This window comes from Pseudoliparis swirei, chromosome 18 (assembly GCF_029220125.1).
Source record: "Pseudoliparis swirei isolate HS2019 ecotype Mariana Trench chromosome 18, NWPU_hadal_v1, whole genome shotgun sequence".
In the NCBI taxonomy this organism is placed as follows: Eukaryota; Metazoa; Chordata; class Actinopteri; order Perciformes; family Liparidae; genus Pseudoliparis; species Pseudoliparis swirei.
In genome coordinates this window covers 26,710,723-26,731,451 of record NC_079405.1, presented here as the reverse complement: position 1 = coordinate 26,731,451, position 20,729 = coordinate 26,710,723, and the positions used below count along the sequence as shown (strand labels likewise).

At 43.0% G+C, this 20,729-nt stretch overlaps 2 protein-coding genes and 2 non-coding genes across 4 annotated transcripts; 3 read left to right on the top strand and 1 right to left on the bottom strand.

Annotated features, from left to right (window-relative positions):
- The first annotated feature begins 125 nt into the window (after positions 1–125).
- Positions 126–13,407, top strand: stimate (STIM activating enhance). Its single transcript, XM_056436570.1, has 8 exons — positions 126–1,238; positions 3,469–3,517; positions 3,618–3,713; positions 3,813–3,934; positions 6,536–6,648; positions 7,686–7,763; positions 7,893–8,036; positions 11,699–13,407. The coding sequence occupies exons 1-8, from the start codon at positions 1,037–1,039 to the stop codon at positions 11,810–11,812; spliced, it is 918 nt and encodes a 305-aa protein (XP_056292545.1). The 5' UTR covers positions 126–1,036; the 3' UTR covers positions 11,813–13,407.
- On the top strand, positions 10,907–10,979 carry trnar-acg (transfer RNA arginine (anticodon ACG)). The gene has a single exon. It is a non-coding gene; the product is annotated as a tRNA-Arg (tRNA).
- A 1,453-nt stretch (positions 13,408–14,860) lies between the features above and the next one.
- On the top strand, positions 14,861–17,966 carry mustn1b (musculoskeletal, embryonic nuclear protein 1b). Its single transcript, XM_056436571.1, has 3 exons — positions 14,861–14,970; positions 15,063–15,186; positions 17,560–17,966. Exons 1-3 carry the CDS (start codon positions 14,962–14,964, stop codon positions 17,673–17,675), a joined length of 249 nt encoding a protein of 82 aa, XP_056292546.1. The 5' UTR covers positions 14,861–14,961; the 3' UTR covers positions 17,676–17,966.
- On the bottom strand, positions 16,311–16,382 carry trnae-cuc (transfer RNA glutamic acid (anticodon CUC)). Its single transcript has one exon. It is a non-coding gene; the product is annotated as a tRNA-Glu (tRNA).
- Positions 17,967–20,729: the final 2,763 nt, after the last annotated feature.

Genomic DNA, 20,729 nt, shown 5'->3' with positions numbered 1-20,729 from the left:
GCAAACATTTGCAGCACATACATGAAGGATACACATTTATAAATGTATAAACATATGTATACCTATAAAGGTTTAAATATATAAATTACACATACACAATTATAAATACACATTAAAGGATCGTTATTTTATATACATATTAATGTATATATATATATACACACAACTATAAACAAACGCGAGTATTAGGGAAAGCTCCGACATCATTTTCCAATAAGGCGTTTACATTTTTGGTCCAGTGGAGTTTGTCATACATTTTCCATCATGCAGTTCGTGGTTACGCAGGTCACGTGACTCGACGTCTGTCAACATGAGTGGGCTCTGCCGGGCAGGGAAGCAGCTGGACGCAAGCGAGCCGTGACCTGCAATAATTCCTTTTTAAATATAAAAACATACATATTCAGAGCAGCTGTTTTTTTCCTCGCGGTAAAGTAACAATGAACCGGCGCAACAGAGTCTATTTTGTTAGCGCCCGGGAGTAAAATGCGTCCGCTCGCTCGGCGTCTTTAGCTCGGCGCTAGCTTAGAACAGCAGCGCGAGCGGCAGCCGATGGAGCGGCTTTCTGCGGCTCTGTGAACGTCTGTCTCTCCAGTGTTCCTCTTCTAGTTCACCTGCACTGTGCGGCACATTTTAAACCAAGCGACAGCCTCGTTTGCGTCTTTTTAAAGTAGCTACATGACACGTTTCTGCGGAGTCTCCGGTACCAGCGTTAGCTTAGACGATGCGTTCACGGCGGCGCGGAGATTACAAGTTCGCGATTTAACGTCGCAGACTCTCGGTTATCGGAACTTCTAGTAACATTTTTTTGGTTTCACTAAAAGAATAAAAACAACCACCATGACTGCGTGAAGCAGGAGAATGAGTGTGCGCCGCTGGGAAGCGAGAGGACGCCACCACCTTTCCCCGAAGACTGTCCGGCTCAACGTATCGATTAGCTGACCCAACACCGGAAAGTACCACCGGGGAAAAGCGCGCACACGCCCACGAGTCCGAAAAAATACCCCGCTCTCGACTTTCGCCCAGCTCCTCTGTCTTCATGGCTGGTGTCAGTAACGTGCTGTCCCCGCTCGGAGACGTGGCACTGGCAGGTCCGGGGTTACCCGTCACCAACACATCGGTGTCCGCCTCTCCGACGCCCGGTACCGATAACCGGGGCTGCGAGAACGGCGCCTTGATGGACTCGTTCGGGATATTTCTGCAAGGGCTTCTGGCTATGATGGCATTCAGCACGCTGATGTGTGAGTATGGCACCACATGGGGGGGGGGGGGGGGGTCAGACATCAGACGTGACCGCGCAATTATCCAATAGCATCACTCGGGTAATCAAAGTGGATATTGATATCAGCTGTGGGGCTCGTGCAAGAGAAGGGCACCAATAACACGACAGACAGACGTGTGTCTTTTCCAGCTAAGTTCTCGAGACTGTGTGTGTTGTTGAAGTTGTTTGCTGTGGTTTTAATAAGAGATGCGTCCTCTCTACACCGAATAGGAATGCATTCAGGGTCTCTCAGGTTAAATGAGAGTTGTTCTCACAGAAATAGGTTTGTTTTTTTGCAGGATGCTGTCAGTTTACTTTGTAAAAAATAAATAAATCACCAGCTTTCTTAAAGTGTGTTATGGGCCTGCAGTTCCAATTAGATTGTGCACACTTGCAGACACAAAAACAGTCCCATTGTAAATATAAAATGACAACTTAAGACACATTACCTGCTGCTCCACCGTGAACTTGTGACTGCACACATTGGTTTCCAACTCAAACTTTAAAATGTTGATAGAGAGGGGAAACATTGGACTCGGGACTCTTAAGCCTGGCTTAGATCGGGCTTGTGTCTGCACAGCCTCGACAGCTGTGTGACCTCATGTGTGTCCCAGTTACGGAAGAACTGGTGAGTCTGCACTCATTTGATTTCCAACTCGCACGTTTACAATTTTGAAAAGAGAGGGGAAACTTTTGCGTGGAATTAAAAAGTCTGACTCGGGACTCTCAAGCCTGGGTGAGATCCGGCTTGTGTGACCTCATGTCCCAGCAGCTCCACAGCTGAGAGGAATGTCCAGCATTGCACTCTGGAGGAGGCCTCGGCCTCCATTCACATCACACCCAGCTGCACACATGGTGTTTAGTCTGAAGTCATACTGGTGCTCATATCAGAACATGAGGTCACAGCTCGCTGTGTATAGCTTGCCTGCACGGAAACACGGACATTCTCGGGTAATTGGTTGGGCGAGAGTGCAGCTTTTATTCTTGAGAGGGTAGATTGTTCTCCTGGGGCTTGTGTAGAAGGTCCGGTAATAATACTCTGAACATTGATGCTCTAATGATGACGCGTCTGATGTTAGTAAATGGATGATGTCATAACGCAGGGAAGGCCGCCTCTCATTATGCTGCTTGGTGGGAGATAAAAGGGGAGATGGTGGTGTCGTGAAAAACAAGCCGCTATTGTGTTGGACCCAGCGTCAGAAATACACGAGGGCAAAGGGCACAACTGACCCTAAGAAATGTAATTTTGCCCCTGATATCACGAGGAGGGGCAAAAAATGCCCCCATAATTTCGATAATTTAATAGTGTTTTGTTTTTGTTCTTAATCTGTAAACTGCTGCCTTGGGGGCGGCTTTAGCTCAGTGGGGTAAGAGGGCTGTCCTGCAACCGCAGGGTTGTGGGTTCGATCCCCGCTCTCCCCATTAGCTGCAAGTCGAAGTGTCCTTGAGCAAGGCACTGAACCCCCAGTTGCTTCCCGGGCGCCTCACCGCAGCCCACTGCTCCTTAATAACTAAGGATGGGTTAAATGCAGAGAACTAATTTCCCCTTGGGGATTAATAAAAGTGTATATTTATTTGTATTTTATTATTGCTCATATACTGTAAGCCTAAATACGTATATTTATTGTTTTTGAACAACGGTTAAATGTTAATTTACACAAGTTTCAAAAAGTGCCCCCAAATTATTTATTTCAATGATGAGTCTTCTTGCTTTAAATCCTTATTTCTCCTTTTACACAAAGGGTTTAATTAAAGTTGCTATCTCTGATTGCTATCTCTGGACAAACAGCCCAATCTTTGCCTTTGTTATTACTCCCGTTTTTATGACTTGACTCCACTTGTTGCCATCTTTGAAAGAAACATGTCTCTGTTTCCTGTAAACTTAGCCTTGAACTGAAAATACAGGGAACCTATTAATAACTTTTAGCCGTGTGTTTGAATTCTATCTCCGGGCCACTAGTTCTGCTTCCTCTGTGACCAACGGCATGTTGCCACTGGCCTGTATTGTTCCGTCTGTCTCCCTCTAACTCAAATAGATGTCATTCAGTTCCACGTAGGGTTGACAGATAGGCCCCCTATAATAAAACAATACGCTCCTTGGACTATAACGGCTCGCCTGAGGGCCGTAACTCGGTTAAATAAAAAAACTAAATATATTCCGTTCGTATTAAAACTTCGCCAACATTGTTGTCGCACTCTTTCCTCCGCAGTGAAACGCTTCAGGGAGCCGAAACATGAGCGCAGACCCTGGAGGATCTGGTAAGTCTGAGTCGACTTGCATTCATTTCCATGCAAAGGCATCCAATGGATGCCACCGGAGGGCCTCTGAAGCGATATGAACTGTGCTGGCTCCCTGCAGGTTCCTGGACACCTCCAAACAGGCCATCGGGATGCTGTTCATCCACTTTGCTAATGTCTACCTGTCAGATCTCACAGAGGAGGATCCTTGCTCTCTGTGAGTCGACTCTGTATTTTAACCGTGTTAAAATGAACGTTATTTTAGATTAGTCGTCGTTAAGCTCTGACGGTCGATTCCCTCCTCTGTCTCTCCCAGATACCTCATTAACTTTCTGTTGGACGCCTCTCTGGGCATGTTGCTGATCTACGCCGGGGTGAGGGCCGTCAGTGCGATTGTAGAGTGGAAGCAGTGGGACTCTTTGCGTTTTGGTGAATACGGTGAGGAATCCATGTGTGTGTGAGCTCCTGCATTTTCCTGCGAAGCCCAGAGGGGGGCAGTAGAGAGCTGCGCTCAGCAGAATGAACTCCAACAACATGTATGTTACAGACCGCCTGATCAAAGTACTTTTGTGAAAAAAAATGAAAAAATTAACTGATGAAAAAACAAAAAAAAAAATAAAAATATGGGAGATTTCAATAGTGATAGTGATAACAAGGGGCTGCTGTCAAACATTGTTTTCTTTTTTTTTTTTTTTTTTTTGTTTTTTTTTAGCTGGTAATGAACCCTAACCTACTAAGCCAAGCGAAAAAAAACAATACATCGATCTATTATATGTTGTCAGAAATATATAATATCATATCATGGTGTGGTGATATTATAGGATATTTGTGACCATCACACATTTCATACCAGGAAAGGTCCATAACTTTTTCATTTTTAAAAAAAAATCAAAAAATCAAGATCTAGAAGAACTACTGTGTGGACACAGAGAGAGGAAGCTAGGAAAAATTGCTTGGTCTTCAGTGTTGAAATGATTCTGTTGATAGTGCATGGGATCTGTTAAATTTTTAAAATTATTTAGTAGTGATATAGAATATTCCATATAAATATATAAACAAGTTAGAGTCAAAGCCGTGGCTTATATTTAAATATTTAAATAAAAGGAATAAAAAAGAGGAGGAGGCCCGAAAATCTCATGAGAAATCATGATTGAAGAGTAAATGCTGCTAAAAAAAAAGCAGAAAGAGAAAGAGAAGGAAAAAAAAAAAAAACTAACTACTATGAAATAAAGGATAACAAAATGAGCAAAAGAAGCTATGGAAAGTCTGAAAGACTTGGGATGTGGGGAAAAGGCCAACACAGCAAGCCCAATATTGGCTTGGATATCAATGCAAGATTGATTTTAACAAAGCAAAGGTACTTTATTTTAACATACCTCTGTAGTATATGAGGGAGTTGAGAGAGAGGTTTTATTCAGCCTAAGGGTTTGCACAGGCTGGTTGCCATGTCCAAGGAAGGTGAAGGTTGCCATGGTCAGTTGTTGCTCAGGTTGCTGCAACTAAAAGCACGGCCTAGACAACATTCCTGCTCGTTTTTTAAGGTGCCTGGGTGAACTTTCCCTGTGTTTCCCTTAATTAACCTCTCCTTGGCACTTGCATTGTTGCAAGTAGCACAACCAAACACGCAAAGATTATTCCAGTACAAAAAAAGGGAGTAGGATCCGAGCAAGGTAATTAGGTGTCCATTTTTTTGAGTTTTTTTATCAAGATTTTAAAAAAGGTGGTAGCAGCAATGAAGAATATGTAGGTAGAAAGCCTTTTTTACAAAAGTTTCATCAGGGTTTAGGAAATCTTATTCATTTTTTATTAGAAAGGAGATGGATGATGAAAACTGTGGAATGGTCTTATTAGATCACAGGCCTTTGTAAACCAAACCATATTCTATTTGTAAGATGAAGGAGCTCTCTGTCGATGAATATCTGTGGTGGGTGGGATTTCATATCTGAGGCACAGGGACCAGAAAGTAGAGGTCAATGGCTCTATGTCGGGATGCCAGATAAATTGATCGGGTGCCGCAAGGAAGTGTTTTAGGACTGCATCTATCTCAACAACCTGAGTTATCTCGCATAAAGAGTTGAATACGGAGAAGAAGATTAGAGAGTAGCTGGCAAGATTAGTAGACTATCACTCACTTTAAACTGAAACATCTGAGTATATTTTGTTTTGCTAGATAGAGAAGGCTTTACGGCTGGAGGTGGATTTAGTCATTAGGTCATAGGTCATAAAACAAAAACAACAAAGTAGAAGTACCTGGTTGAGTTTTGGAGGGGGGGGGTGGGGGGGAGGAATGCCAGGACAGGGGGGTAAAAGTAAATGCCCGTTTTTTTTAAAGAGAAAGCCAATTGTGACAGAAAGTCTTAAACTACTGGCTAACAGCCTGGTGCAGTGTCATTTTGATTATGCTAGTGTATGTTTGGGTGCAAGTTTCATCAAAAAAAAAAGCAGGTGTAAGAGTTGTGATGGGACTCGTTGTGAGATCATGTTGGGAGAAGCCACTTTTAAGGAACTTAACTGGCTTCCAGTTGAGGCCAGAGCAAGTGGCTCAGGCTAGGCAGTGCGGTGCAAAAATACAATAGGGCCCCCCCAAATAAATATCTATATATTTATTTTCCTAGTGGAAGTGCACAGGAAGAACACACGAACGACTAGAACCAACCTGCATCCACCAAGGTAGATCAGGATGATGGGAGCACACATTTGCTCACAAGCTCAAGAGAGTGGAATAGTGCCTTTGGCCATTAAACAATGCCTGAACCCAAATAGTTTTCAGGGGGCGTTAGGAAATGGCTCTAGAAAAGTCCATGATTAAACTTGTATGTCAATGTAGTATTATGTGTATTACTGTATTGCTGTGTGTGTGTGTGTGTGTGTGTGTGTGTGTGTGTGTGTGACCAAGGACCACAACGGAAATAAGTGTGTGACTGTGTGTGTGATATTTGTGTGTGTGTGACCTTGTGTTTCATGTATGTGTGTTTATGTCCAATAACTAAACTAAAACTAAAATGTGTGGTGTGTGTGTGTGTGTGTGTGTGTGTGCAGGAGAGCCAGTGCAGTGCACAGCGTGGCTGGGCCAGTGTATCCTCTACATCCTCATCATGGTGTTTGAGAAAGTCCTCATCATGCTGGTCCTCCTCATCCCACAGTGGAAGAAGGTCAGAAAAAAACACTTGAATTGATTTGAATAAACGAGTCGCCCGGTAATGTCGTGATGATTTTTTTTGTTTTCATTGTTATTTTATTATTCACCCCATCAGCAGGATGTGTCAAGGATAAATACCCTTCATTTCCACTGTTATCAGGACTATGTTACTCTGTCAGCTCTCATGTTTTGTCCTGTTATCTGTATATATATATTAAATATTTGGTAGGTTTTCGATTATCCTTATTGTGAGCGGTTGAGTGCTTTTCTAAATACTCTTAAGTATGCTCATTGATGTTGAGTCAAAAGTGTATAAAAGTGACCAGGAGTTCCTTTCCTGTAGTTCTGTGCGGTGGTACTTAACCTTCACAGTCACGCCACATCGTCAATATATGGAAACCTGCAGGAATTGTACTTTTTTTTGGGGGGCATCATTTACATCCATATTCACTACAGTGTGAAACAGGAATGTGCATCTCTACACGCGTGTGCTTCTCAGACGCTACCTGTGCGAGTTCTGGATGTGACATGAGAATTGAGAAAGACATAATTGGGAGTTCCCTGACTGGGAATCGAACCCCGCTGAAGCTCCGTGACATTCACCACTCGCGTTGTGTAGAAACACCAATAACTATACGTGTGATTGTTTTTAACTCTACAATACATCCTAATCAGCGCCGGCCATCTTCACATGCAGGAAGAAATGTTTTGGTCGCCTGCTAGGCATTTCGTTTTTTTCTATTTGTAAAAGGTCAAAGGTCGACCTCATTACAAGACATGTTATTCTCTAGTCATCAGAATGTAACTTCATGAGACTCTTGACATTTAAAACACGTGGTTGAAACTTTTAAAACCTTCATAATTCCATCAACAGATCTGTTTGGTAAAAAACAGATTATGATGATGATGTTTGGTTGTTTCGGGCAGATTTGACGTTTTAGCTTTGAACCTTTAGTCGGAGGCTTGTAGTGCTGTGTATGCTTATGCCTGTGTGTGTATGTGCGTGTATGTGTGTATGTGTGTATGTGTGTGTGCGTGTGTGTGTCGCAGCTGGCTCTCCTCAACCCCATAGCGAACCCTGAACTGGAACTGGCCATCGTCATGCTCATTGTGCCGTTCTTCGTCAACGTAAGTCTGCTGTTATTTTGTGTGTGTGTGTGTCTGACTGTGTGTGTGTGTGCGTGTGTTTGTGTGTGTTTGTGCGTGTGTGTACGTGTGTCATCATTCACCACAGTTGTTTACCTGTGTTTCCTTCAGGCTCTCATGTTCTGGGTGGTGGATAATTTCCTCATGAAGAAGCACAAGACGAAAGCGAAGCTGGAAGAGAGGGAGGAGGACTCCCGGGGGAACAGCAAGGTGCGCTACAGACGAGCGCTGTCCCACGACGACTCCGAGTCAGAGGTGAGTCTCACCTGAGGGAGGAGGAAGATCACCGCTAAACACTGTCGGTTTACATTAATAATACAATACATATAGATATAGATATATTTATAAATATATGTACATATTTATAAATATATGTATGTATATGTATACATATATATATATTTATAAATATATACACATTAAGAAATATATGTATATAGTTATATATGTATATATTTATATTTATATATATGAATATATTTATATATTTATAATCATATATATATTTATAAATATATATATATACATACATTTATAAATATACAAATATATATATAAATATATTTATATGTATGTATATAATTATATATACATATATTTATAAATATACATATATATAAATGTATACATATTTGTACATATATATATTTATAAATGTATGTATATATAATTATATATATATATATTTATAAATATATATATATAAATATATATATCTAATTGTATATATACATATATATAATTATATGTACATATATTTATAAATATATGTATATATCTGATTATTTATATATACATACATTTATAAATATAGATATATCAAACAGAATTGACCTTTAAAGGGCAATTGTTTTTTGACTTGTCTTGGTACTGGTTGGCTCTCTGTTATGGACCAACGAGCTCGGTACTAATTATTCTGCACTCTCTCCCCCTGGAAGAGGAACGTGTTCATCGTTTCCCAGTTATTTTTTTTATACGCTTGTAAAGCCGATGAGCCCAACGCAGAGCCCCCCTCGAGACACATTACCGACCGTTCATCCGCCCACCACCGCATGAAGTCATGACTCCGGTCTGCCATTTCAACATCTCCCCTTGATGTTCTCACAAAAAAAGTATTTGTTACTTATGAAGGTTCCTAACTGAGTGAAATGACCCGTAAGTATCTTTAAGTGGCATTTAAAGTGTAGCACCATTTAGCCGTCCATGAAAACAAACACAATGCTTCTCTTGCTCTGATTTATCATTATTTTTACGAATATAAATGGAATTTATGTTGAGAAATATGAGCGACAATAAACATTTTATTTTGTTTATTGTAATCATAATGACACATCGTGTCATGTTTAGGCGACATAGTGAAAGTGGAGTCTGTTTCTGACACATAGACCACCAGACTACCAGGGTTCTGGGGGCATTGTGTACTCTCTGACCTTTGACCTTTGAGTCGATTGAGGTGCCTTTAGAAGTGTTAAGTGTTCCTGTGACCCTTTGTGACATCTCAAAAGAAGACCAGCACCCAAGGGTCATCACCAACAACGGATGAAGGTGGAAGGACACGCCCACGGATCAAATTACACTGATGAGTTCATCCAATCATTCATTATAGCTGTAAGCTCCGGTCACTGTTGCTCATATCAAGCTGTGGCACTACATTCCTCTCATTTTATCGTTGCAATTGAGCTATTTTTTTGGTCTACTCGTGAGACCAGAAGGCTAAAGTAAAGATCAGACTGCTGATTTCATGTGTACAAGTAGCTGTGAAGCCCTTTTTAAAGACAAGAAGACTTGTTCCCTGGCCGGGAATTGAACCCTGCCTCGAGCACAGAATCACAAGCAGCGTATCACCAAGGAGCTGTGAGGGCCTTCGCTGGACCGCGACCACGGACTGAAGCTGTCATCAATAATATTAACTTGAAAAGATGAGGCACTTTAAATGAGGCACTGACTGAAGTCGGACCCTCGTATCACACGTAGTAGTCAGTAGTTTACTGTAATGACCAACACAACGAATACAAATCGAACCAGTGACGTCCTGCTTGTGTGAGTTGGCAGCAGCTCGTAAAGTTGTGTTGATTTACAACCCAAACACGCTTCACTTCTCTTTTTAACGGCTGTTACACGGTGATATTGTTCTCTGTGTGGTCGGACGACGAGCCAGAGATGAGAAGTGAAGATCAGACGGACGTCGAGAGGAAGTAATCGGGCGTGCAGGTTTGGCTGCAGACCAGTGTCGGAAATACACGAGGGCAAAGGGCAAAACTGACCCTAAGAAATATAATGTTGCCCCTGATATCACTAGGAGAGGGGCAACAAATGCCCCCATAATTTCCTCTAATAATGATGATAATTTAATTGAACTTTTTTTCTTTTTCTTTGTTGTGTGTGTCCTATCTGTATTGCCTGTACTAGGTAGGTACACACACACAAAAATCAAGAATTTTGAATTTGAAAAAAACAAAGAAATAAGTAATAATTGTTAAAATTACAATAAATAACCACAAAGAAATAAGAATAACATTGGATTCAAACACTTTGAATCTGTAGACTACTGCCTAATAGTCTTATTATTGCATTTTTTATAACAATTGCTCATATAATGTAAGCCTAAATATATCTATTTATTATTTTTGAACAAAGACTAAATGTTATTTTACAATTTAAAAAAAGTGCCCCTAATTTCTTTTTAAATGCCTCTGGATTTCAGTCAGTTGGGGCAAAAATTGCCCCCTTAAAAATAAGTAAATTTCCTACCCGGGGTCAGACTATAAATCAGGATGGCAGCTGTTTTTTGAATAACTTTTGACACCATTGTGTTTAATTTCGCAACGTTGCTTTCTTAACGGCTGATCATTGTGAATTGGGGTCGTTGTGCAACACGGGGGTCTCTGTGTTGTGAATGCTAGTTGCATTTCTTGTCATTGGGTTGAACGTCAGTACCTTTTCAGGCCTGCTTCACGAGGCTTTCTAACCTCTGAATTGTCAAAGCAAACAAAAGCTTCACGAGCTGCTTCACGAGCCCGGGGCCGCATGCGTTCAGCAGAGCGCGAGCTGAGGGGGGGATGGGCGCGAGGAAACAGATGTTTTTGCCTCCCACTAGAGGGTGCACTAGAGGGTGTGTCTCCAGCGGGCTAGTGGCGCAATGGATAACGCGTCTGACTACGGATCAGAAGATTCTAGGTTCGACTCCTGGCTAGCTCGGATCTTTTGCTCTTTTTTTTTTTTTGGGTGAAACGTATCATTTGCTTCTGTCATGGAGATAAGAACATGACTCATTCATCAAGAGACGACTGAATGCATGCCAAATGTCTTCTTTTCTTTTTACATTCAAAGCTTTTATTGAGGTTTTTGAATAAAGCCTAAATAGAGTGTTCGTAATGGGCGAGCCTCTCCTGTGTGGGTGTGTGTGTGTGTGTGTTTTTGTGTGTGTGTGTGTCTGTGTGTCTTTGTGTGTGTGTGGGTGTGCGATGGCAGACGTAAATGTTGCTTTTGAGAGGCTGAACGCCAAGAAATATGGATTGAAGCAGGATATTGCATCAGATGTTTTCAATTTTTTAAAGTATATTTCAGATTGAGGAAGGAGACAGCGGCACACATGGCAGCATTGACTGTCCTGTGTGTGTGTGTGTGTGTGTGTGTGTATTTTCAAAATAATCAATATCCAGGATATATATATATCCACACTGTGGACGTGTGATTCTCCCGCTGCAAAAGAGGGAAACTCTGCTTTTTTGATTTTATCATTACTTTTCTAATCGGTTTCTGAGCGCCTCGACTTCATGGCACTGAAATACTAAACATCCCCCATTCTTAATCACAGAAAAGTCACGTCTGTATCCTCAGTGCAAGTGGACACAATCCGCTAATTATAAGCATCTGATCATTCTAATTGATCCGTTTCTCTCTCTCACGTTCTGCAGATCCTTTTCTCGGCCGATGACGAAATGGACGAGTCCGACGAAGACGACGTCCGGCGGCTCACCGGAATGAAGACGCTGAAGAAGAAGAAGCTCCGCATGGGGATCCCCGTTTGACCCCGTTTGACCCCCGCGTGCCTCGCTGATCCGCTCCGAGCGGGATCTCCTCCGGCAGCTGTTCCCCTCGCAGCTGTTCCACCTCCACAGATATCAGCGTCAGCCTGAAGGGGGGGGGGGTCCAATCAGACATCTGACGGCAGGAGAGGGCTGCGGTCCTTTTACTGTCGACTCCTGGAGGACTCCGGCATCCCAACTGGGGGAATATACCGAACGCGCACTGGGAGATATTTTTACGGTTAACCAGGTACATCGGATCACTGTCGCAACTCCTTGGATGAGTGTTGTGTTCTAAAAGAAGGGGGAGAGACTTCATGTATGCATGATAGGAAAACCTTAACACTGGTCGCATACTGTTTGGTGGACACTGGTGGCAGTGTGTGTGTGTGTGTGTGTGTGGGGGGTGGGGGCACACAACGGACCCGCACATCATGCAAACAAAACTGTTCAATGGGGTTTGTTACATGTGTCTGACGTGCAGGATCGTATCCTCCATGCGGACCCCTTTTAGACGTTGTCCTTTTGTATCCCCATATCGATGTGTGTGTGTGTGTGTGTGTGAGAGACACACACCTCGAACTGAGATGAGCATCCCTGTCCGAACACTTTCCGGCCGCACGCGTGTCTCCTCCGTATCTCACGTGTGCCGTTCCTCGTGCCGAGCTCGTCGCGACCTTTCCGTTTTTTTTAATCTCCCGTCCTCTCCCGGCGTTCTACGCCGCGTCGTCCCGCCCCCCCCCCCCGATGTCGACCTCCGCATGTCTCCGTTGGCCTGTGACCGTTGTCCTGATGTGCCCTGATTGTGTGTTTCTTTCTCGTGTCTCATTTCAAGTTGTCAGGTTTTTTGGGGGGTTTTGTTTTTGGGCCAAAAAGGTGACGACGCTTGTTCCCAAAGTGTTCTTTATTCCTGAACGCCAACAAGGAGAGTAGACATGGGAACCATCTCTTGCACAATGTACACAGCGTTCACCTTCCCGTTGGCGTTTGTGGGATTTGTATTATTTTTTTTGTGTTTTTTTTGGTCTCTAATGTGCCTGAATGAAATGACCAGCAGGTGGTTTTCTTTTTCTTTTTCTGAATTTTTTTGGGTTTGATCCACATATTTTCTGGACTGTTTTTTAACCGGAGCTCCAGATGTTCAGTCATTCAGCTGGCTCTGATGTGACGAATGTGACACGCAAAGACCTCAAAACTGTTACGTGACTGTGGACCAGACAGTCGGGAGAAAGTGTATATGTGTGTGTAAGTGTGTACGTTTGTGTGTGTGTGTGTGTGTGCACGCCAGTGTGTATATATACCTGCATGTACTGGCGTGTGCGCTGGATGCATGTGTTCAAGTGTGCGCCGTCGTCGGTGTGACTTCCTCTTTAAAGTGAGGGGGGGGGGGGTGACACACTGGCGAGCTCGGTGGCGGTGATGATGATGATGATTTCATGTTGATGTTGCTGGCGTGTTGGCAGGGAATAAATGACACGAACGTTTTAAAAGGAGGAAAGTGAAGCAGTCGTGGTAACAAAGAGGGCTTTAAGTATTTAGCTCAGCTGATGACAGTGGGTGGGGGCGGGGGGTAAGTTATCATTCTAAATGCTTTTCCAATAAAGAATGTGAAACACTGTCGTACTTCTCACTAATAATTCATACGACGTGGTCGTGTGCTGTAGTTAGAGATGATTCCCTTGTTGGTTCACACAAGAAAAATCTAATAATGCAGGAAAGAGTGGGCGCAGTTAATTGTGTGCCAGTCGAGGCAGCGCTTTCACACACACACACACACACACACACATCACATGAATGACTCCATGTCCAAAAATAAATCCGGCTGGTAACTTCTGACAAACGGCTCCATGGAGACACACGTTGAGCGTCAGGCGTCATTGTCCAATCAGAAGCTCTTAAAAATACATTACATCCTGCCTCATCAGCTTCAGTTAACACACACACACACACACACACCATGTGTTATCACTCCAGAATTATATCACGGCATCTGGTATCACAACTGAACGCCCCGTGTGTCACTGTGTTCTTTTTTGTGTGGCACATGCTGTCACGGCAACTTGGGCAAGATTCACGAGGAATAATCACACACTTTTTTTAAATTGTGTGTCTTTTTTTTGAATGTGCGTCAGTGTGTCGACATCAACGCTGTCAGATTGAAAGACTCCTGGGACCGCGATGTTAGACTTGAACAGATCTCTCACTGCGTCGCCCAGAGTCCATCACGATGGAGAAAATGACTCATTACATAACATATAAACACATACACAAGTCAAAGTTATGAAAAGAGAATGACGTAATATAGCATAAATAGAGCGAAACATGCAATATGTGACATATTACTATCTGTAATTTAAAACTATCCAAAACTGTACGTACTCGCACCTTCTTTTTTTTCTCGTACCTTCTGTACAGTGTTTTATTTTATATTTTATATGTTTTCTTTCTTATTAGAGTGTTATTTTTTTAAACTGTTGGCCCTGCACTAGATTTACAATGTGTCTGGACTGTTGGGGCACAAATGGCAAATAAAACCTTGAAACCTAAACTTTAAAACAACATCTTCACCACAATTAACCCCTTAAAGTTCATATTTATCATCTGCTATGTTATGATAATGTGATAATACTAATATTTAGGCTACTTATTCTTCTGAAACACACTCAGCAATCGACATACATCGCCGTAAACCTGCCTCGTGCATTTTCTTTTACCCCCCACGAGACAGATGGAGAGTTTTCTCGGCTCATTTTGTCGGATATCGCGTGTTAAAAAGAGTTTTGGCACGAATCAAGTTGTAGCTATGGAGCTCCAGGGAGCTGCTGGTCCCACAACAACATTAAAAAAAGAGGGTATCGATGCCAGGGAGGCCAACAGCCACTTGTGTTGTGTTCTGAATGATCAGCTGTTGGCCTGCAATCGTATCGTTAAAAGGTGGGAGACCCATTGCAGCCGTCACACCTAATAATACACACTGACAACAGGGAGACACAGGGAGGGGGGGGGGGGGACTGACCCTCGGGGTCTGGAGCAGCACTATATATAAAGTCGAGCCTGCTTGGGAGACAAAGACACTAGAGAAACAACCCGTGAAGCTATCTTCCTGGAAAAGAGGTGTCTGTGGAATCGATACGCCCGACTCTTCATCCACCATGTCACAGGTAAGTGCTAGAGGTCACACGAGGTGACCTTGACATTCACAGAAGTTGACCGCAGTGCGTAAACCTCCCCGTCGTTTTAATGTTCACTCCAGCCGGCCGAGGTGAAGAGGAAGAAGCGTCCCCCGATGAAGGTGGAGGACCTGAAGGGAGCCCGCGGTAAACTGGGACTGAAGGGCGAGGTCAAGAGTAAGACCTATGAGGTCATGGCAGAGTGCGGTGAGTTGAGCCTTCTGGTTAGCGTTGCTCTGCGAGACGTGGGGACGTCACACCGTGGCAGACGGGAATAAAGAGCAAGAAGTAGAAATAGAAGAAATAAATACATTACATTAAATGCCATTTAGTTGACGTTTTCTTCATCCAAAACGAAATGTTGAATTCAACCATGAGTACAAAGTCAGAACAACAAGCAACAAGAAAGTTATATTTCTTCAAGAAAGCCAAATTACAAAAACACCATGAGTAATACTATAAGTAATACCATAAGTAATATACCATGAGTAATACTATAAGTTATACCATGAGTAATACTATAAGTTATACCATAAGTAATACCATGAGTAAAACTATAAGTTATACCATGAGTAATACTATAAGTAATACCATAAGTAATATACCATGAGTAATATCATAAGTAATACCATGAGTAATACTAGAAGTAATACCATAAGTAATAAATACTATAAGTAATACCATGAGTAATATCAAAAGTAAAACCATGAGTAATACTAGAAATAATATCATAAGTAATATCATAAGTAATACTATGAGTAAGTGTCAAGTAGCTCGTTCCACCATTGAGGAGCCAGGAAACACAGTCTTGATATAATCATTCAAATTAATAAATGAATGTCAGAAATGATTACATAAACAGAAAAGAGGTAGAATGAGGTGAATAAATATAACTGTAAACATCGATTAAAAGTATCTAGTTCCCTAAATTGATTAACCCTTGTGTTGCCTTAGGGTCATTTTGACCCGAATCAATATTACACCCTCCCCCCGCCTTTGGGTCATTTTGACCCGATTCAATGTTTCACCCTCCTGTTACCTTTATATTTACTAACATATTTTACCCTTTGGGTTCAATTTGACGCCAGCAATTAAAACCTCCAGAAAATTATTAGAATTAATATTGTTTTCCAAGTTTAAGTGTGAGGCACTTTATGTTTGTTTGTTGACTACCGAAAGAACACCGACATTAAACATTGAATGGGGTCAAATTAATCCTAAAGCGGGGGGAGGGTGTAATATTGATTGGGGTCAAAATGACCCTAAGGCAACACAAGGGTTAAAACCTTTTGTTTAATAACATTTTACTCTATTGCATGTTAAAAAGTGAGTTCCCTGACCGGGAATCGAACCCGGGCCGCGGCGGTGAGAGCGCCGAATCCTAACCACTAGACCACCAGGGAAGACTGGTTCACGATGCGCAGAAGAAGAAGAAGAAGAAGAAGAAGAAGAAGAAGAAGAAGAAGAAGAAGAAGAAGAAGAAGAAGAAGAAGAAGAAGAAGAAGAAGAAGAAGAAGAAGAAGAAGAAGAAGAAGAAGAAGAAGAAGAAGAAGAAGAAGAAGAAGAAGAAGAAGAAGAAGAAGAAGAAGAAGAAGAAGAAGAGCTGATGTTAACGAAACCAACCGCAGTGTTAGTTAATCCGTCATCCCGTTGAACTCACTTCCGGTTGCTGACGCTTCTAATTATTAACCCTGCGACAGGAAACCGGATGTAGAAATATGTAACGTGAACATTCGTGAAATTTACTAATGCTCAAGCGAAAGACCTGGACAGACAGTTTGGCTCTAGCGCACGCGCACATGTACCTTACTTAAATGTATTAAACAACTAAAATGACGTCACTACATTTCATTTGATTTATGCTGTAATGCCTGTTGTTGTTGGGTTTAGTCACAATTAAATCTGCAGCTATAGGTGACAGACGCTCACAGCCCTGCTGCCCTTTAAACTTTACCCATCCATGTGTGTGTGTGTGTGTGTGTGTGTGTGTGTGTGTGTGTGTGTGTGTGTGTGTGTGTGTGTGTGTGTGTGTGTGTGTGTGTGTTCAGAATCAACATTAAAAAGCAAACATTCATAGACCGCAGCTTGCTAATTGAAACTTGCTATTTTAAATTATTCTTGAGAGATAATTTGGAGTGATTGAAAGAGATAACATGAAACACTTCACATGTCTTTAAGCATGTATTAAACAGATACTTGGAATAATTCAATTGAATGGTCAGGAGGTGTGATCCAGAAAAATAGTTTTATACACATACCATCATTTTTTTAATGTTTGCCCTCCCACCCTCCGGCACCAAAGGTCTCGATGCATGTGCGATGTTCCCCGGCTGCGGCCCTGAAAGGTACAGAGTGAGGGACAGAGAGACAAGAGAACCTAAACAATGATAAGATGAATTACATGACTGTGCCAGGTCAAGATATCGTCACATTCAGAAGGACACGGTGACACATTTCCACCACGGAATCCAGAGGCAGTGACACGAGAAGTTGTCGAAAGAGCTGCACCCTAAACACGAGACTGGCAGAGCGATGGAGTCGTGCTTCCTTAAGGTGTTTCCTGTGTCTCCTTCCCTGCAGAACGTATGGGCAAAGTGGCTCCGTCCGTGTTCAGCGGCGTGAGGTCGGGGACGGAGACGGCTCTCGGCGCGCCGGCCGAAGCCAAAGCTCCCGGAGCCAGCGCGTTCAGCAAGTAGCCTCAGCGGCTCCGAGTCCATGGCGATGATGCAATTTGTGGTTTTTCCAGTGTCTTTTTTGTGTGTGTGTGGTGATGATTAAAGAGAGATGCATTGTGTACTTGTATGCCAGTGTGTTGTGTTGATAGCAGTTATTTTGTTATGTGCCTGGAGTGAATACAGGATGTAATGGATTGGATTGTAAATGAGATGTGAGATTTGTTATCAGTGTTGCGAAAGAATGTTTATTTGTCTTCTTCTCTTTCTTTTTTTTACTGACCATTTTTCCTAAATAAAGGATTGCCCCCTGTATTGAAATGTTGTCTTATTACCTTCGCATTGAAAATGCGGAAGGTTATGTTTTGATCGCCGTGTATTTATTTATTTATTTATTTATTTATTTGTATGCGTGTTATTCGCATAACTCAAAAAGTATTAAACCGAATCGCATGAAATTCGGTGGGATACTTGGTTATTATCCGGGGACCATTTGATTAGATTTTGGGATCAATCAGGTCAAAGGTCAAGGTCATGAAAAGGTCAACATCTTCTTTTTACCATAGCACGGTCAATTTCGATCCAATTGGCATGCAACTAATGCCAACATTTTCATAATTCAATATCCAATCTTGTGATATGCGAATGTATGCGCTCTACCGAGTGCCCGTTCTAGTTTGTTAATGTCTTCGCATTGAAAATGCGGAAGGTTATGTTTTGATCACCGTGTATTTATTTATTTATTTGTATGCGTGTTACTCGCATAACTCAAAAAGTATTAAACCGAATCACATGAAATTTGGTGGGATGATTGGTTATTATCCGGGGACCATTTGATTATATTTTGGGATTGATCGGGTCAAAGGTCAAGGTCATGAAAAGGTCAAAATCCTCTTTTTACCATAGCGCGGTCAATTTCTATCCAATTGGCATGCAACTAATGCCAACATGTTCATAATCCAATGCCCAATCTTGTGATATGCGAAGGTATGCACTCTACCGAGTGCCCGTTCTAGTTTTTTATTAGTATAACTACAAAAAGAGGATCATTTATATCATTCGGCATCTTTTCAGGTGAAATCGGTGAGGTCACCGGGGGTCACAAGACGTTCTGTGGTCCAGTTTATTTGTCCCAGTGGTCGGGTTCATCTGCACTATAAATGACTTCTATATGTTCAGAAAACATTTTACTTTGCCTGATTTGCATTTCTGTGCTTCGCGAGTGGAAAACAACACAAACACACTCATGAAGTGAAGCAGGGAAAGTTGAGTGAGAGAGTCCAGCAAACGTGTACGTATCTGCTGACTCATCAAAAGTGTTCATAAACAGCTAAAGACATCGTGATACGAGTATTCTACCCGTATCTTTTAGTCAAAATATAGACGCCTCATATCGTAAATACAGACGCTGCAATCTGAACTGAGTGCTGTGTTTTTTTTGGGTCCCTCCTCCTCTTGGACACATTTTTTTTCTATATCACCGCCAGTGAATTCAGAGTGTGTTCAGTGTGAGTTTGGTCATGTCTGGACTGCAGGGTGTTGGACTGCTGCTGCTGTGGGGCTGCGCCTGCCTCTGGCTGCCCGGCTCGGCCCATGAGGCCATGGTCATCTCCGGGGGCAACGACGCTCGGCAGGTAACGTCACACGCTCGGCTTCTTCTGATATTCAATTTGAAAGCACATCGTTTTAGAACAAAAACAAGATTTATTTGGGTTTTACTGTCTCCTCTTTTTTATGTGTATCTATTCTACGACACAGAATGCAATGTTGTTGTTTTTGAATACGTTGGGTCATGTTATCCATATCTAGGCATCCCATTGGTTCAGCCTGCTGTGTTTGTATTTCAGGAGACAAGAGGAGATGACAGACACCAGGAGAGAGGAGATGACCGACACCAGGAGAGAGGAGATGACCGACACCAGGAGAGAGGAGTTGCCGAACCCAGAGGAGCTGGCAGACACCAGGAGAGAGGAGATGACAAACGAGAGGAGAGAGGAGATGACAGACACCAGGAGAGAGGAGGCGACAGACACCAGGAGAGAGGAGATGACAGACACCAGGAGAGAGGAGGCGGCAGACACCAGGAGAGAGGAGGCGACAGACACCAGGAGAGAGGAGATGACAGACACCAGGAGAGAGGAGATGACAAACACAAGGAGAGAGGAGGCGGCAGACACCAGGAGAGAGGAGATGACAGACACCAGGAGAGAGGAGGCGGCAGACACCAGGAGAGAGGAGGCGGCAGACACCAGGAGAGAGGAGATGACAGACACCAGGAGAGAGGAGATGACAGACACCAGGAGAGAGGAGGTGGCAGACACCAGGAGAGAGGAGATGACAGACACCAGGAGAGAGGAGATGACAAACACAAGGAGAGAGGAGGCGGCAGACACCAGGAGAGAGGAGATGACAGACACCAGGAGAGAGGAGATGACAGACACCAGGAGAGAGGAGATGACAGACACCAGGAGAGAGGAGATGACAGACACCAGGAGAGAGGAGATGACAGACACCAGGAGAGAGGAGATGACAGACACCAGGAGAGAGGAGATGACAGACACCAGGAGAGAGGAGATGACAGACACCAGGAGAGAGGAGGCGGCAGACACCAGGAGAGAGGAGGCGGCAGACACAAGGAGAGAGGAGATGACAAACGAGAGGAGAGAGGAGATGACAGACACCAGGAGAGAGGAGATGACAAACGAGAGGAGAGAGGAGATGACAGACACCAGGAGAGAGGAGATGACAGACACCAGGAGAGAGGAGATGACAAACGAGAGGAGAGAGGAGATGACAAACACAAGGAGAGAGGACATGACAAACACAAGGAGAGAGGACATGACAAACACAAGGAGAGAGGAGATGACAGACACCAGGAGAGAGGAGATGACAAACGAGAGGAGAGAGGAGATGACAAACACAAGGAGAGAGGAGATGACAAACACAAGGAGAGAGGAGATGACAAACACAAGGAGAGAGGACATGAGGTGAGAGGAGCTGAGGAAAACCTGCATGTACTCGTGAGAAACAATTTACAGATCGACGAGGCCAAGTTGATGCTTCATATTATCAGCTAAA

Coding starts and splice junctions, on each gene's coding strand:
- mustn1b (XM_056436571.1), top strand. Junction 15,187..17,559: donor TGAGGTCATGGCAGAGTGCG/GTGAGTTGAGCC, acceptor CCTTCCCTGCAG/AACGTATGGGCAAAGTGGCT.
- stimate (XM_056436570.1), top strand. CDS start 1,037: ATGGCTGGTGTCAGTAACGTGCTGTCCCCGCTCGGAGACGTGGCACTG. Junction 3,935..6,535: donor TTTGCGTTTTGGTGAATACG/GTGAGGAATCCA, acceptor GTGTGTGTGCAG/GAGAGCCAGTGCAGTGCACA. Junction 7,764..7,892: donor TTGTGCCGTTCTTCGTCAAC/GTAAGTCTGCTG, acceptor TGTTTCCTTCAG/GCTCTCATGTTCTGGGTGGT.